The following is a 14,147-nucleotide window of genomic DNA, read 5'->3' on the forward strand; positions in this document are numbered from 1 at the left end:
TGCCTCGTGCGAACCCGAAGGAGGTCAAAACTCTCTTGCCGGCATCGAGCCACAGGCGGCGTGTACGATGGACTGTGAGGACTGGAACATGATAGAGGGTAACCTTACAGGGGCGCCGTTGGGCGCCCCTTCCCTGGGCAGAGGGAGAGGCTCGTGTACAAATACAACCCGTGTAAAACCGCTGTCGGCATCACTTGCACTGCGCCCGGATCCTCTCATACCAGAGAGACCCGTGCGCAATTCCAACTTCAACGGCGCCTGTGCATTCATTTCAAGGGTTGAAACAAGCAGAGCAACCAGCCAGCAACATCAAGCAATGAACAAGCGTCCGTTTGAGTATAGTACTACGCACGCCATGGCACTACCCCCCTTCCTTCTATGTCATCCAACCCATCATTTTCCACCACACAAACGGATACATACACGCTGCCAAGGCGGTAAACCAGCAACATCCTCCAGCTCCTCAACCTTTAACGCGCCATTGCCCCAGGACCCGACAACAGTCTATGCGAAAATCTCAACGCGCTCGCTACCCAACGCCCAGAAGCCAACGGAGAATTCCTCTATCCGCCTCACCATCAAGGTCCCGTCAATCACCCATTCGGGCATATTCCACCAAGTTCGCCAGGATGCCCTCCTTGGCCCACTCCTGCGCCTGCATCTGCAGCGCGCTGAGCACACCTTCCTTGGCCGGAAGAACGCCGGGCGGAATACCACCTGCTCCAGTGGGGTCGCTCGGGTCGCGCGCCTTTTCGGTCAGCCGCTTGAGGATGCTGAAGGCCAGCGAAATGATGTAGACGAGGTCGGGATCCCGCTTAGGCTGCCCCCGCTGCTGGCCGCCGCCAGTCCTGACAGGCGGGCCTTCGAATTGGGCACTGAGCTGCCGGCCCAGCTGGAAAAGGTTTTGAGCGAACCCGTTGCCGGAGGCGAGCCAGGCGCGCGTGACGCCACTTTCAAAGCCGGGTGCTAATCCCGCCATAATGTCGGCGGCGAGGAGTCCTTGCATCAAGAGCGGCTTGCGTGCCTCGACCAAAGGCGGGAGGTTCATGCCGCGGTGATCCCGCAAGTGGTCCGGGATGGGAGATACGGCGAGGCAGAATGAGCGAGTAAGGAGCTCGTATGGAAGCGATGAGTTGACCACAGCATCGGCAGCGAAGACGGTCGCGTAATACGTTCGGTTCGGTTCGTCCCTCGCCAGCAACTTAGCAAGGCAATCGACAGCGTGAGGAAGGTATGGGTGCAGAGCCGGATCGTAGGGGGAGAAAAAGAGCGTGCCGTCTGTCAAAGCTGGCCCTGGCGTTGGTGCGAAAGCGAGCAGGAACTGCAGCAGGCAAAACGCCTGCTCTCGGCCAGGTATCTCCACCGAGCTTGCAATGTTCGACAGGAGCGTGACCAGATCCTTCATCAGATCTAGCGTGTCGACGTGAGTCCGGAGGAGCATCTCACGAGTGCCGAGATACCTAATCACGACACAGAGGAAGCGGACAACGGTTTCGTCCGCTAGACTAGCATGGTTCTCTTCCCGCCAGGAGAGGTTTCGGAGGACGGTGGTGATGCAAATGAGCCGGTCCACTGCGCGGTCCAGCGCATAGGCCTGAGAACCGAAGGCATGTACTTTACGTAGGGCAAGCCTTTCGATCCGGCAGGCGCGGACGACCTCCTCGTAGGGGGTGATGGTGATTTCGTTCGACGCCTCCTCGGAATTCTCAACCAAGAGGTCGAGCTGCTCCTCGGCGCACTCGATAAGGGCCTCCACCAATTCATCGCAGTGCCGGAGATCGATCTGGGGGATGGGGACCGGCTGCGTGGGGCTAACGAAATAGTAATCACTCGACGTTAAGGACGCCAGAGTATCCAGGGCCAGTCGGACCTCGCCGTGTATGCCGCTCTGGATGCTCTTGGTGAGCGCATGGATGTCGACGTTTCCAAAATCGATCGGGAGGGGGACATCGATCTTGGATCTCAGCAGCTCGTCGCCGATCTTCCAGAGGGCGCCCACGTCGAGGCCGCCGTATGTCGTAATCTCCCGGGAACAAGGCATGTACTCGTCCGGGTTCGTCGCGAACGGTGCTGGGAACTTCAGCGAATTGGTCGCGTCGTCAGCCATCCCCTGGTTCTCGGGGTGGGCAGAGCCGGGGAGGGAAAGCGTTCCCGCCTTGCTCTGCGCAGGAGAAGGGAGAGGGAACTCCTCCGCCGTGGGCGTGGGCTGGACACTTCTCGACAAGCTATTGCGGGTGTGTCCTGGACCTGAGAGCATGGGCTGCTGGCCAGGGGGAGGCTGAGAAGAGGGGAACCCATTGACACCGGACTGCTGGGGCCCGGACGGCTTGACAGGGGACTGCATCTGGCCTACGTGCATCTGTGGTTGCTGCCCTGGTTGCATCATCTGTCCTGCAGGCATCCCTTTTGTCGGGGCGCCCTGTTGCTGTAGATTGTGGGCGTTCGCCATTGCTCCTTGTTGTTGTAGGCGCATCTTCTGCGCGGTCCAGAGTTCTTCATATTTAAGCAGATTTCGTTCGTAGATGGCCTTGAGTTGTTGGGAAGCGGCGGGAATCTGGGGAGGCGCAAAGCCCATAATCTGCGCAACTTGGAGCCAGCTATTCGACTGTGTCGCATTGCGGTATCCTGCGAGCTTGTTGAAAACGACCTGGAACAGGTTGTAGAGCGGGATCGGGCGGCCGTCGACGACCGGATGCGGATCAAGGGGAAGGCCTTTCGAGTTCATGAACGCCGATAGGTGCTTCATGAACTGTTCCGGAGAGGGTAGCCGAGCCATGGCGTGCTGAGGGCCTCCGGCCTGCGGTCTCATCGCGCCCGGCGGCATCTGACCGTTGGGAACGCCAGGCCTCGGGGCCATCATGTTCCGGGCCTGCGCCTGCGCCTGCGCCTGTGCCTGAGCTTGTGCCTGAGCCTGCGCTTGCGCTTGCGCTTGCGCTTGAGCCTGGTTGGGATTGGGTTGCCCTTGCATCATGTTCTGGGCGCCCATTTGCTGCATCTGCAAGCTTGTCCGCTGCGCTTGTTGCTGCAGCTGCATCTGGTAGATAAGCTTCTGCTGCTCCAATGCATTCCGAGGTTGTTGCGCCATGTGCGGCGGGAACATCATGTTCGTCATCTGGCCGGGCATCTGGCCCGGCATCTGTCCGCCCATCTGTCCGCCCATCTGTCCGGCCATCTGCCCGGGTATCTGCCCTTGCAGTTGTCCCGGTAACTGCCCCGGCATCTGGCCTGCCATTTGTCCTGGCATCAGCTGTCCCACCATCTGGCCAGGCATTTGACCCGCCATCTGTCCGGGCAGTTGTCCAGGCATCTGGCCAGCCATCTGCTGTAACTGCGGAGGTATTTGCCCCATCTGCCCTGGCATCTGCGCCATCTGTTGGGACATCATCTGGCCAGGCATTGAGCTCGGGGTCGGGGGTGGCCGTGCGGGGGACTGAGCGGCCGACGCCGCGAACTGAGGATTGAAGTTTTGTGGGAAAGCGTTCTGCTGCATGAACGGTTGTGGCGTGCCGCCATGGTCGGAGGTTATTGGAGACGTTTGCGGGAACTGTGGCGCGGCGGGGGAGAAAGGGTGCGGAGACGTCGATGCGACGCGCTGTGGAACGCTGCCCGGACGCATTTGGTTCGCCATGATGGGTGACGGCGTCGCGTTCGACGAGCCGTTTGGTTGAAGGTGTGGATACGGCGAAGGCTGGCCGGAGGGTTGTTGTTGCGACATGCCCGGCTGCGGGAAGCCGGGGAAGCCCGATTGCTGCGGCGTTTCGGCGCGCGAGGTCGGGAGCATGCCCGGCGCCGGACGCGGTGACTGGTTCATGCCATCCTCCCTCGGTCTAGGTCGCTTAGAAGGAATGACGGAATTGGTCTGGTACATCGGGTTGGGAAACGAAGGCGACGCATTGCGCATGGGACCGTTGGGCATGACCATCTGCTGGGGATTCGCGAACTGCGCGTTGAATTGGGCAGGACTGCCCATGTAGGAGGAGGGATCCATCATGGCGCCGGCGATTGCGGAGGGGTCGTTGATGTGGGGGAAGCCGTTGCCATTGTGATTGGGGACGGCGGCCTCGTTGATCCAGGAGCTCATCTCGGTCGAAGGGTGAGGGCGGCAATGGCAGCGGTCGCGCCCATCAGGTGAATTCCTTGCAGCGCGGTCAGCGACCACGAAATTCGTGGGGGCCAAGGGCCATCAATCAGAGAAGCGATGAAATGAAGATGGGTAGAGGCGCGGCTGTGGCTTGTCGCGATGGAGCAAGTCGCGTCGCGGTTGTGTTGGGGTGGGAGCGCAGGCAGTTTGCAGTGTTAACGGGGCAGAGACGGGTTTCTGTGGGCTGGGGGGGCGGTGGCCAGCGCTGCGGACGGGGGGTTGTGGCTCCACCCGCAGAGCGAGCAGCAAGAACCACCAGGGGTGCCCAGGTGGCCCGGAAGCGCCCCCAAGGAAGGAAAACGGGGCGGGCGCGCAAGTGCGACGGGAAGCCGGCACCGACACCGATCCGGAGGACCAGAGACAGCGACGGGCCAGCGCACACCGGCCGGCCGCAAGAGCCGGAACGGGGGAGTGGAGGCGGTCAGGGCTGGATGGGGGGTTTTCCAGACAACGTACAATCAGACGCCCCGACGGGGATATGCGAGGCCGGGTGCGTGGAGCGAGCCGCGAGAAATTTTCGCAGGCAGCTTCCCGGCGACGCCAGTGTTCAGCCGACAATCAGTGGCCGCGCACTCCCGATGGCATCGAGCTGGGCACGAGACCGAGAGTGTCGGCGAATCCAAGCGACAGACCGGGGTGGATGGGGGTGGGAGACCGGACGAGCGAAGGACAGGTCTTACCTCTGTGCCGACCTGCGCGTTGCTTGTCGGATTCCGCTGGCTGGGCACAAGTTGTCAGAGAGTGCTGCGACACCGCCGAGAGCGATCTGGTCCTTTCAGCCGGGCCCAAGCCAGGTATCCGCAAGCGGCCTAGCGCGGTGGGTCCATAATCACAGGTCTGTCGAATCGGAAGCGCGAAACAGTGTCACCCCTGTCCACTTGATCTGATCCTCCTTGCCTCCCATTCTTCGCTCAATGGAGAATGGGCAGGCGCGTGATCTTACAGGGCACAGTGACCCAAGGGAGCACTCCTCCCATCGCCTGCTGATGGAAGTTTGGGAGACCGGCAATGTGTCGGTGCAGGAGCGAGAGCCTGGAGTCGGCTGGCCTGGGATGTCGAGGCCTGCTTCCAGTCCTCCTTTTTGATGCAAGCCGAGGTGCTTGGTGAACGTTTCTGGCCAAGCGAAACTGACAAGGCAGCCATGCCGGTGCGCTCCGGGCCAAAGACGTTAGCCTTGGGACTGGTCGCTCGCAGATTTCGAGTGGCTCCGAAGTTCGCCGCAGTCACGGCCCGTGGGATGTCGAACCATCAGGCCCCCGCCCATACACCGTGAACCCGAGGCAGGCGGGAGGTGAAGAGCAGCTTGGCCCCTGTCCGTCGCTTTCATCAGGGACCAAATTTGATGGATCAGTTGGTGGGAAGGCGTTCCCAAGGGTTTCCAAGGGTTTGGCGATTCGAGGTATCGGGGCGTTGACCGCTGGAGTCGAGGCCAGCGGCCCCGCCACGGGATAACGCTTAAGCCACCGCGTCACCGCATGAGGTGGAGATTGTGTCCACCCTTTTGGGGATTCATCGCTGGGCGTGTTCGATGCTTGCCTCCGATTATGCCAACGCGAACCTTCGAGGTATCATATTTTGAGAGTCTGGCCAGCGGGTGGATGCTGGCATTCCTGGGGCTTCCACAGGGCTTGCCGAGTCGCGGCGGCCATCCCGGCCATCACCCACAGGCGAGCCCAGCGGCCCGGGCGCCGCCAATAACGTGGAACCCCAAATGCCGTCGCTCCCAGCGTGCAAAACTGCTGCAGATTGCGTCTTTGTCGGCTCGGCCGCAAAAACCGTCCTCTTCCAGCGTGGATTACCGGCCCTTCCTTCTCCAGGCTCCTGTCATCGCTGTGTCGCTGCTTCGAGTTCAGTGCCGGTTGCCCGTTCTCCCATTTCACTAACACCGCTGAGACGGTCACGGGGAAAGCAGCCTGGGAGTGACTTGCCCGATGGCAGCGGTCGTGGTCGGAATCCGCCTGCAGGGGCCACAACGTCGAAAATCCAAACGAAACAAGATAGAAATGGAAGAAATGCGTGCGGAATGAGGTCGGAAAACGAGAAAAAACGGAGGAAACGAAGGGCGAGGGGGGCAGTTGGGCCCTTAAAAGGAGGCGCTGACGACTCAATGTACATGTACCTTTTACAGCCGGGCACTAAAACTTCTCCGGCCACAGCACCACCCCATTAAGTTATCGCCTACAATTCGTCACATCGGCGGGCCACCAAGCCCAGCGGGCTTGCACACAAACTTGCCCATGCGACTCGGTGGAAACGGCTCGACAAGTTGCGAAAACAGCTGGGCGTTGTAAGCTTCGAGGCGCAGCACAGAGATTATTCGGGCGTTTCTGGGAAGTCACTCGCTGCTCGGATTCCCGGGTCTCGACCACATCCGCGCGATAACTGCCAGCCCAGGCGCGATTCGGGAGGCGCCCTTGTCCCCATCCATCATGTTACATGACGGCACGCACATCCCGGACAGTGAAAACGGCCAAGCTCCCGCGTGTCACCAAAACGCTCTTCTCGGGCGAGAGATGAACATGGGTTTGAGGACGTAACTAAGCCTTCGAGCTCGCCGCTCGGCCGCGATGTGCTACGGAAATTCGTCCTCTTTCCCCTCACGGCTGGGCCGGAATAGCTTACCCCGTCCGAGGTGACTGGACTGCTCTACTGCGGTTCTCAGTCAGACGTTGCGACCTTGCGCAGCAGTTGGGCTCGTAGATAAGTAGCTGCTTACCTACTGTGATAGATTGCAGCCTGCATCGCCGATAGGCTCTTCCCGAAACGCGACCCAGACTTCGAGCGGCGGTGGTCATCTCCCAAGCGATCCCTGCTCGTCGCCGCCAGCAATGGCTGGCGTTCCCAGCAAGTGGAGCATCCCTCGAATTGCCACTGACGGCTTCGATCTACAGGCTCGGGACTCGAACAGGGGCGAGATAATTCTCACAGGTCTGAATACCTGGTCTGGTATGTAACGAAGGAGCACTCACGGATCTTGACGTGATTCCCTGCTCGTCCGTGGCGCCGACTCTCCCGCAGGACCCCAGCCGTGGAAGTGCCAAATCCGGCATTCGCCGCTGTGCTTGGGCACGCCAAAGCAGCGGAAACCATCCACCCGAATCAACCTGCCGGTCGAGCATGCTAGAATATGCACACCAAAATTGGGAGCACGACGAGCTAGAGAGCATGTCCAATAGTGCTCAGAGCGGGCTGCCGTAGACCGAAATGAAATACAGAGACCACCGCCTTCTTTCCCGAAGCACCAGATGTGACTCTTGATGAGCAACAGGGGTCGTGAGCTTCACGAGGGCGGGCCATCCGCACTGTGCTTTTTCTCAAGTCCGCCTCCAAAATTCGAGGGAACCAGGAACGGAACCATGATGATCTGCCGATGCCTCACCTTCATCCCTGCTGACTGCCTTCCCTTGCCTGCCGTGTGTGAAAACGTTTCGAATACCTAGTTATTGTGAATTGCAGGCATCATGCCGAAGAGGAAGGTGGCGCCGGACGAGGAGCCTGCTGCCGAGCCAGCCCGCAGGCGCTCCGTGCGACTCCAGAAACCAGATAACGGCGAGGCACTGACAGCTTCAACAACTACAAAGCCGGCTCGCGGCGCCAAAAAGAACGCGAGGAAGGTATCTAAACCCCACCTCACGGCATGTGGCCACGAGGGCGGGCCCCGCCCGACGGAACTCCTCCCTTCTCTTTGCTCCCGCCGTACTTCCTGGCCTTGCCCCGGCTCGGTCCCTCAAGCCCCCGACCGCAACTCTGACAGGCTACACAGGAGCAGCCCGAGGTCGCGCCGGAGCACGCGGCGGAGGGAGCTCTCTCGAGCAAGCAGACGGCGAAACCGACCGCCGCTGCAGCGGCAAAGGCCAAGAGCGGTACCCAGTCCGGCGCCAAGGATGGAATTGCACCCTCAACCACCAATAGAACCGTCGGCGCCGACGGGGAAAAGACCTACTGGCTCATGAAAGCCGAGCCTGAATCGCGAATCGAAAATGGCGTCGATGTCAAGTTCTCAATCGATGACCTGGCGGCCAGGACAGAGCCGGAGCCGTGGGACGGTGAGTCCGTCCGACGCGAGCCAAGTCATGCAACAAAAAACGGCACTGACACACCCTCGCCAGGGATCCGCGCCTACGCAGCCCGCAACAACCTCCGGGCCATGAAGAAGGGCGACCTGGCATTCTTCTACCACTCCAACTGCAAGGAGCCCGGCATCGTGGGGACCATGGAAATCGTTCAGGAGCACTCTCCCGACTGTGAGCCCTTGGCCTGCCGCCTCCGGGTATCGCAAGAGCAAACAGACAGATAACTAACAAGACGGCAGTATCCGCCCACGACCCCAAGGCCCCGTATTATGACCCAAGCTCTAAGCCTTCGGACCCCAAGTGGAGCGTCGTGCACGTCGAGTTCCGCAGCAAGTTCGCCGTTCCTATCGGGCTCAAGGAGTTGCGGGAGCTGGGCCAGCCCGGCCAGCCGCTGGAGAACATGCAGATGCTCAAGCAGTCCCGACTGAGCGTCAGCAAAGTGAGCGCGGCCGAGTGGGAGTTCCTGATGGGGTTGGCCGAGAAGAAGGCGGCCCAGTAAATGAGCTTGTTGCAGCGATATGGTCAAGGCAGGTGCAGGTAGGGCATCGTGTGGATATTGTAATATTAGAGTCACCAAATAACCCGCCGCCTCCGTTCCCCGCCCGGGTTCCCTTCCAGACCTCAACTCGGAGACTCTAACGACCGCTTCGTATGCTCCAACACCGTTTTGATAGCTGGATCCAGGCCTTCCGTGGCCAGGATGGCCCCGACGCATGCGGCCATTTTCTCCGCGAGCGCTTTCCTGTCCTCTGTCCTCTCCAGTGCATCCTTCAGTCGCGCCAGGGATTCTCGCAGCGCCTTGGGGAACGCCGCGGTGAGCACGCCGACCCCGATCAACGGCTGCCGGATCTGGCAGCTGCATGTGCAGGGGTGGTTCGGGAACAGCTCCTCCATCGCCTCGAGCACGTGTTTCACGATCTTCTCCTGCGACGAGAGGTTGCCGAACCCCGCAAACACATCGAAGAACGCCTCCGCCGCTGCTGGCCCGAAGAAGGGCTGCTTCCTCGCAACGTCAAAAATCGCCATCGGTATGGCGCCGCTCAGCGCAGGGCTCTGCTCCATCTTCCGCGCCGTCTCCTCGTCAAACACCTTTGGCTTCGCCTTGACCCCCGGCCCTTCCGCATCCGGATCCGGCAGCATCAGCTCGTCCTCGTCCCCGCTCTCCCCCTCCCCCTCACCCTCCCCGTCATCAAACCGAATCACATCCCCCTCCTGCACCGCCTCGGTCGCCTTGATGGCCTCCAGAGCGCTGACCCCCTTCCCGCCGCTCTCCCCCCTCTTCCTCGCCTCCACGCGGGCGAGCCACTCCATCTCGCACCGCGCGTACTCGACCCACAGCGTCGGCTCGCGGTTGCAGAAACGGCAGCCGCGCAGGAAGTGGGCGCGGGCGCGCTGCATGTCGCCGGCGCGCGCCGCGCGGCGGCCGGCCAGCGCCCACAGGCCCGCGTCGGCCGGGTGCAGGCGCAGCGCGCGGGCGGCGACGCGGCGCCAGCGCTTGGACGCGCGCGCCTCCGCCGCGAAGTCCAGGTACGCGCGCCACAGCGGCAGCGAGCCCGGGTGCTTGAGCACGGCGCGCTCGAAGATGCCAAAGGTGCGGGCCTGGCTCGCGCGCGAGGACGAGGCGGAGGCGCGCGGGGGAAGGTTGAGGCGCCGGCAGCGCTTGGCCCGCAGCCGGTCTAGCGAGCGCTCCCAGGCCACGTAGGCCAGGAAGTCGTCCGGCTTGGTCCCCGGCGCCAGGATTAGGTGCTCGAAGTCGGACCGCTTGGCTACTAGCGTGCGAATCTCGTCCTGTAGAGGGAAGATGCGGGGTTAGCGGCGGGAGAGGGGATGAATTGAGGAGAAGGGGGAGAAGAGAAAGGGAAGAAGTCGGAGGGACTGACTTTCGAGAAGATCCCCTTTTCCTCGAATTCGCGTAGTTCGGGAGCTGCACGCTCCAGGTAGAAGCGCGCCTTGTCGGAGACGCCAGCCATTTTGTGCTGAGGTCGATGGCGGGAATGGGATGCTTTGCAGCAGACCAGAAACTGATCCAAGTTGCAGTTGGCTTTTGGTTGAGCAGTGCTGGACCGGGACTTTTTAGTGGGGCGGCAGCTTACCGCCGCTGCTCACCGCCCGGGATCCAACTATGGGCAGTTGGCGCCCCTTCCGCCCCTGGCTCCAACGGCTGCTTCGGACAGGGGCTCGGGGCTTTTCTGTGGATCAGATCAGCTCGCCCTTGATCGAGCGCCGAGGTCTCCCTATCACCATTGTTGTCCTGGGGTTGCCGGACCGGACATTCACGGCATCGCCTCTTTCTTGACACTCTTTGCTGCCAGTTTCGCTTCGATTCGTTCTTTTTCCTCCTATTTTTGGGCGCTTTGGCAGATTGACATGCTGCATTGCGCGTAATCACCGCCTTCCTTCTACCTTGACACTGCCCTCGGCGTAACTGGTCCTCCCCGCGAAGCCCCGCGACACGATGGTATCCCGCTACAAGGACAAGGACAGGGACGGCGGCGTTGTGCTGTCCTTCGGCGGCCAATGGGTCAGCTGGTCGCACACTGTCGTTGCGTATCGTGCGTGACTCCAGCGCCCTGCGCCAGCCCTCGCACCGGTATTCTGACTGTCGCAGTCGCTTTCCTCAGCGCCCTCATCATCGGCTCCGCGCTCCACTACCACAAGATCGTGCAGAACGAGTGGTACGGCTACCCACAGGAATGGTTCCCGTCCGTCTCGGCTACCATTGGCGACCGCTACCCCGAGCGGTCCATTTTCATGATCTTCATAGCCATCACCTCCGGTACGCTCTGCGCCGACCCCCTGTTCAATTCACTGCTTCGCCTCCGGCATCCGCTCACGCGCACAAGGGCCGAGATTCGCACTCGTCGGGCTATGGTACCTACTCACCGCGAAGCCCGGCCACACCCTCCCCAAAGCGATCGCCATCTCGGGCGTCATCCGGACGCTAACATGTGGCGGCTGGACGTACATCACTTCGACCGACGATCATGACTGGCACGATATCCTGATGATCTCGTACATCGTCTTCACGATCCCGTGGACGGCCGGCTGCATCGCGCTGAGCCCGCCGAACGCCAAGGCTATTAAGTATAGGAAATACTTGGCGGGCACTTTCTTCGGCACGCTTGTGCCCCTGGTCTACTTCTTCATCCAGCACAAGGTGCACAGGATCCCCGGAGGTAGGTCCGTCACTGATCCAGTGCAGGGGTTACACAACGCTAACGTTGTGTCCAGCGTACACGATCTACGCCTTCTTCGAATGGGCCTTGATCCTCCTCGACGTCGGCTTCGACGCCGTGACGGCTCTGGACTTTGACACGTTTGAGGTGATTGTCAGGGATGTCAAGGGCGCAAGCAAGGGGTATGTCCGATGGCTTCCGCTATAGCCCCTAGACCCTCGCACACTGAGGGCCAGGGCTTGTACATACACGCAATGCTCCTGAATGAGACAACGAAGTCATGTCCTAAAGCTGCCTTCAATAGTGTCAACACGTCCTCTGTGCCCACCGCCGTCCTCGAAAAGGAGTAAGTGGCCCGTTGGTTCTCAGGCTTCTGTCAAGTGGTTCATGGCTAATGCGTTCTCACGCAGGAAGGAGAAGGCGACCGCCGGTGTCTTCTCTGCTGGCTTCCGCCTGGGCGAGGCTCTGGATATCGCTGCCGATGTGTACCATGGGGTAAGTGCCTCGACGGCAGAACAGACATGGCCCGGCTAATGCAGTCTAGTTCGTGTTCTGGTCTATCTTGACGAGCTTGGGCGTCGTCATTTGGTGTAAGTGCTGTTCCCTCCTCCATCGTCCAGCACAATCCGGGCTAATTGTTCCTGCAGACTTCCCTCTGTGGCACATGGGCATTTCCGGCTATGAAGCGCTCGTCATGTCGACCATTTCGCCCGCTCTTCTCGCCATCCGGCCCTTGCGCTTTCTGGTGCTCAAGAATCAGCGCGTCACCCACCTTCTCTCGCTCGCCGGCCTGCTGGCGTACCTGGTCCAGCACCCCGTGCGCCGCCTGTTCACGGTCGGCTTCGGCGTCTGGATGAGTTGTCTCGGATGGGCGGCCACCTTGTACTCGGACTCGGTGCAGCCCGCCAGGCTGGAGGCCCGCATTCTTGCCTGGACCATCGGCTTGCTCATGTCCTCGGTCGCCAAGTTCGCCTGGCACACCAACAACCCGATCTGGCCTATCATGCACGCCGCGAACGGTGGCTGGAACGGCACAGGGCTGGTTCTTGCCATTCTCGCGGCCTTCAGGTTTACCCGTCGTGCGCCCCTGCAGGGTGGCAACCCGGTTGAGAACAAGGGCGGATCAGCGCTGCTCTCTGCCTTCGGTATCGGTGGCCTGTTCTTCGGTCTGCACTCGCTGCTCTCTGACACGAGCACCATGATCCTCTGGGTTTGGGACGGCTACCCGATTCGGGGGCCAGTTTCGAACGTGCATGCTTGGTACACCATTGCAGCCATGACCGCCGGCCTTGTTACTGGCGTCTCCAGGCCGGCTCTTGTTACCACCTGGACTGCCTATGGCGTTGGGTGCGTGGGTGCCGCGCTGCTCACCCTCTACCAGCGCTGGCTCGGCTACTACGGTGCCTTGACCATCGCGGCCTACCTGATGGCCATCTCTGTCCCACTCATCGGCAGCGCGTCCCAGAAGAACCCTGCCATAACCTTCGGTCTCGGCTTCTTCATCTACAACTTCCTAGTTCTCTTCCACGTCTGGGTTGTGGCCTACGCTTTCGTGCCCGGCGGCCCGCTCGTCCGAGAACACACGGACTGGATCATGATCACCATGATGCTGCTAATCGGCGCCGGCGTCTTTGACCTCATCTCCCAGCGAGCCAAGTCAGGCCGCAAGACGTCGGACCGCCGCCGTCCCGCCGCCACGGGCCACCGGAAATACCACCTAGGCGCGCTCGGCCTCCTCAACGTGCTCTTCCTCTCGGCCAACTTCCTGCGATTCCCCACCAACGACTACAAACCCTACCATGCCGACGACCGGCTCCTGACGGCCGGTATCTGGACCATCCACTTCTCGCTCGACAACGACATGTGGTCGTCCGAGCACCGCATGCGTGACCTGATCAAGGAGCTGGAACTCGACGTGGTCGGCCTGCTCGAGTCGGACCTGCAGCGTATCATCATGGGCAACCGCGACACGACCCAGTTCCTCGCCGAGGACCTCGGCATGTACGTCGACTACGGGCCGGGCCCCAACAAGCACACGTGGGGCGCCGCGCTGCTCTCCAAGTTCCCCATCCTCAACTCGACCCATCACCTGCTGCCCAGCCCCGTCGGCGAGCTCGCGCCCGCCATCCACGCCACGCTCGACGTCTACGGCACCGCCGTCGACGTGTTCGTCTTCCACTCGGGCCAGGAAGAGGACCCCGAGGACCGCCGTCTGCAGTCCGAGTACCTGTCCAACCTGATGGGAAGCTCCAACCGGCCGAGCATCCTGCTCTCGTACCTGGTGACGAAGCCGCTCCAGGGCAACTACAACACGTACGTGTCGGAGCGGAGCGGCATGCACGACGTCGACGAGACCGACGACGACCGCTGGTGCGAGTACATCCTGTTCAAGGGCCTGCGCCGCACGGGCTACGCCCGCGTGAGCAGGAGCACCATCACCGACACCGAGCTGCAGGTCGCCAAATTCGTGGTGCCCGCGACCGAGGCGGACAGCGTGTCAGTGTGGACGGCGCCCAAGGCCCTGCGCGACAAGCGCGTGCCCGAGCACGAGGTGCCCGAGGGCTGGCGGTTCCCGGCCATGTTCAGGGGGGAGGGCGTCCGGGGGCATCGGTACCATGTGTTTGACGAGCCGAGGTATTTCAACTTTTAGATGATGGGTGTGTCGCGGGGTTGGCTATGCACTGTAAGATTCTCGCTGGGACGGTGTCGTTTTTCCTTGCTGCTCATGTAAACAAAACCAACCAAATCAAGAAACAT

General features: G+C 61.4%; 4 protein-coding genes across 4 annotated transcripts; 1 reads left to right on the forward strand and 3 right to left on the reverse strand.

Annotated features, from left to right (window-relative positions):
- Window positions 1-310: 310 nt before the first annotated feature.
- THITE_2067650 (uncharacterized protein) lies at window positions 311-4,081 on the reverse strand (the record flags this gene model as incomplete). Its single annotated transcript, XM_003654717.1, has 2 exons — window positions 311-3,112; window positions 3,257-4,081. 2 exons carry the CDS (start codon window positions 4,079-4,081, stop codon window positions 590-592), a joined length of 3,348 nt encoding a protein of 1,115 aa, XP_003654765.1. The 3' UTR covers window positions 311-589.
- A 730-nt stretch (window positions 4,082-4,811) lies between these two features.
- Window positions 4,812-5,568, reverse strand: THITE_2117964 (uncharacterized protein). Its single transcript, XM_003654718.1, has one exon. It carries the CDS (start codon window positions 5,282-5,284, stop codon window positions 5,081-5,083), a length of 204 nt encoding a protein of 67 aa, XP_003654766.1. The 5' UTR covers window positions 5,285-5,568; the 3' UTR covers window positions 4,812-5,080.
- Window positions 5,569-8,395: 2,827 nt separating this feature from the next.
- On the reverse strand, window positions 8,396-10,249 carry THITE_2117966 (uncharacterized protein). Its single transcript, XM_003654719.1, has 2 exons — window positions 10,095-10,249; window positions 8,396-10,002 (listed from the first exon to the last, which is right to left on the reverse strand). Exons 1-2 carry the CDS (start codon window positions 10,182-10,184, stop codon window positions 8,836-8,838), a joined length of 1,257 nt encoding a protein of 418 aa, XP_003654767.1. The 5' UTR covers window positions 10,185-10,249; the 3' UTR covers window positions 8,396-8,835.
- A 146-nt stretch (window positions 10,250-10,395) lies between these two features.
- THITE_2117968 (uncharacterized protein) lies at window positions 10,396-14,128 on the forward strand. Its single transcript, XM_003654720.1, has 8 exons — window positions 10,396-10,766; window positions 10,823-10,990; window positions 11,058-11,390; window positions 11,446-11,572; window positions 11,695-11,736; window positions 11,801-11,885; window positions 11,935-11,980; window positions 12,038-14,128. The coding sequence occupies exons 1-8, from the start codon at window positions 10,670-10,672 to the stop codon at window positions 14,038-14,040; spliced, it is 2,901 nt and encodes a 966-aa protein (XP_003654768.1). The 5' UTR covers window positions 10,396-10,669; the 3' UTR covers window positions 14,041-14,128.
- Window positions 14,129-14,147: the final 19 nt, after the last annotated feature.

The sequence above is a fragment of the Thermothielavioides terrestris genome, chromosome 3 (genome assembly GCF_000226115.1).
Source record: "Thermothielavioides terrestris NRRL 8126 chromosome 3, complete sequence".
Classification (NCBI taxonomy): Eukaryota; Fungi; Ascomycota; class Sordariomycetes; order Sordariales; family Chaetomiaceae; genus Thermothielavioides; species Thermothielavioides terrestris.

What these genes read in the sequence shown, in the direction of transcription:
- THITE_2117966 (XM_003654719.1), bottom strand. Translation starts at nt 10,184, where the DNA reads ATGGCTGGCGTCTCCGACAAGGCGCGCTTCTACCTGGAGCGTGCAGCT. An exon ending in AAAAGGGGATCTTCTCGAAA is followed by an intron (nt 10,003 to 10,094) that starts GTCAGTCCCTCC and finishes TTCCCTCTACAG; the next exon opens with GACGAGATTCGCACGCTAGT.
- THITE_2117964 (XM_003654718.1), bottom strand. Translation starts at nt 5,284, where the DNA reads ATGGCTGCCTTGTCAGTTTCGCTTGGCCAGAAACGTTCACCAAGCACC.
- THITE_2117968 (XM_003654720.1), top strand. Translation starts at nt 10,670, where the DNA reads ATGGTATCCCGCTACAAGGACAAGGACAGGGACGGCGGCGTTGTGCTG. An exon ending in GTCAAGGGCGCAAGCAAGGG is followed by an intron (nt 11,573 to 11,694) that starts GTATGTCCGATG and finishes TGCCTTCAATAG; the next exon opens with TGTCAACACGTCCTCTGTGC. An exon ending in CTGCCGATGTGTACCATGGG is followed by an intron (nt 11,886 to 11,934) that starts GTAAGTGCCTCG and finishes AATGCAGTCTAG; the next exon opens with TTCGTGTTCTGGTCTATCTT.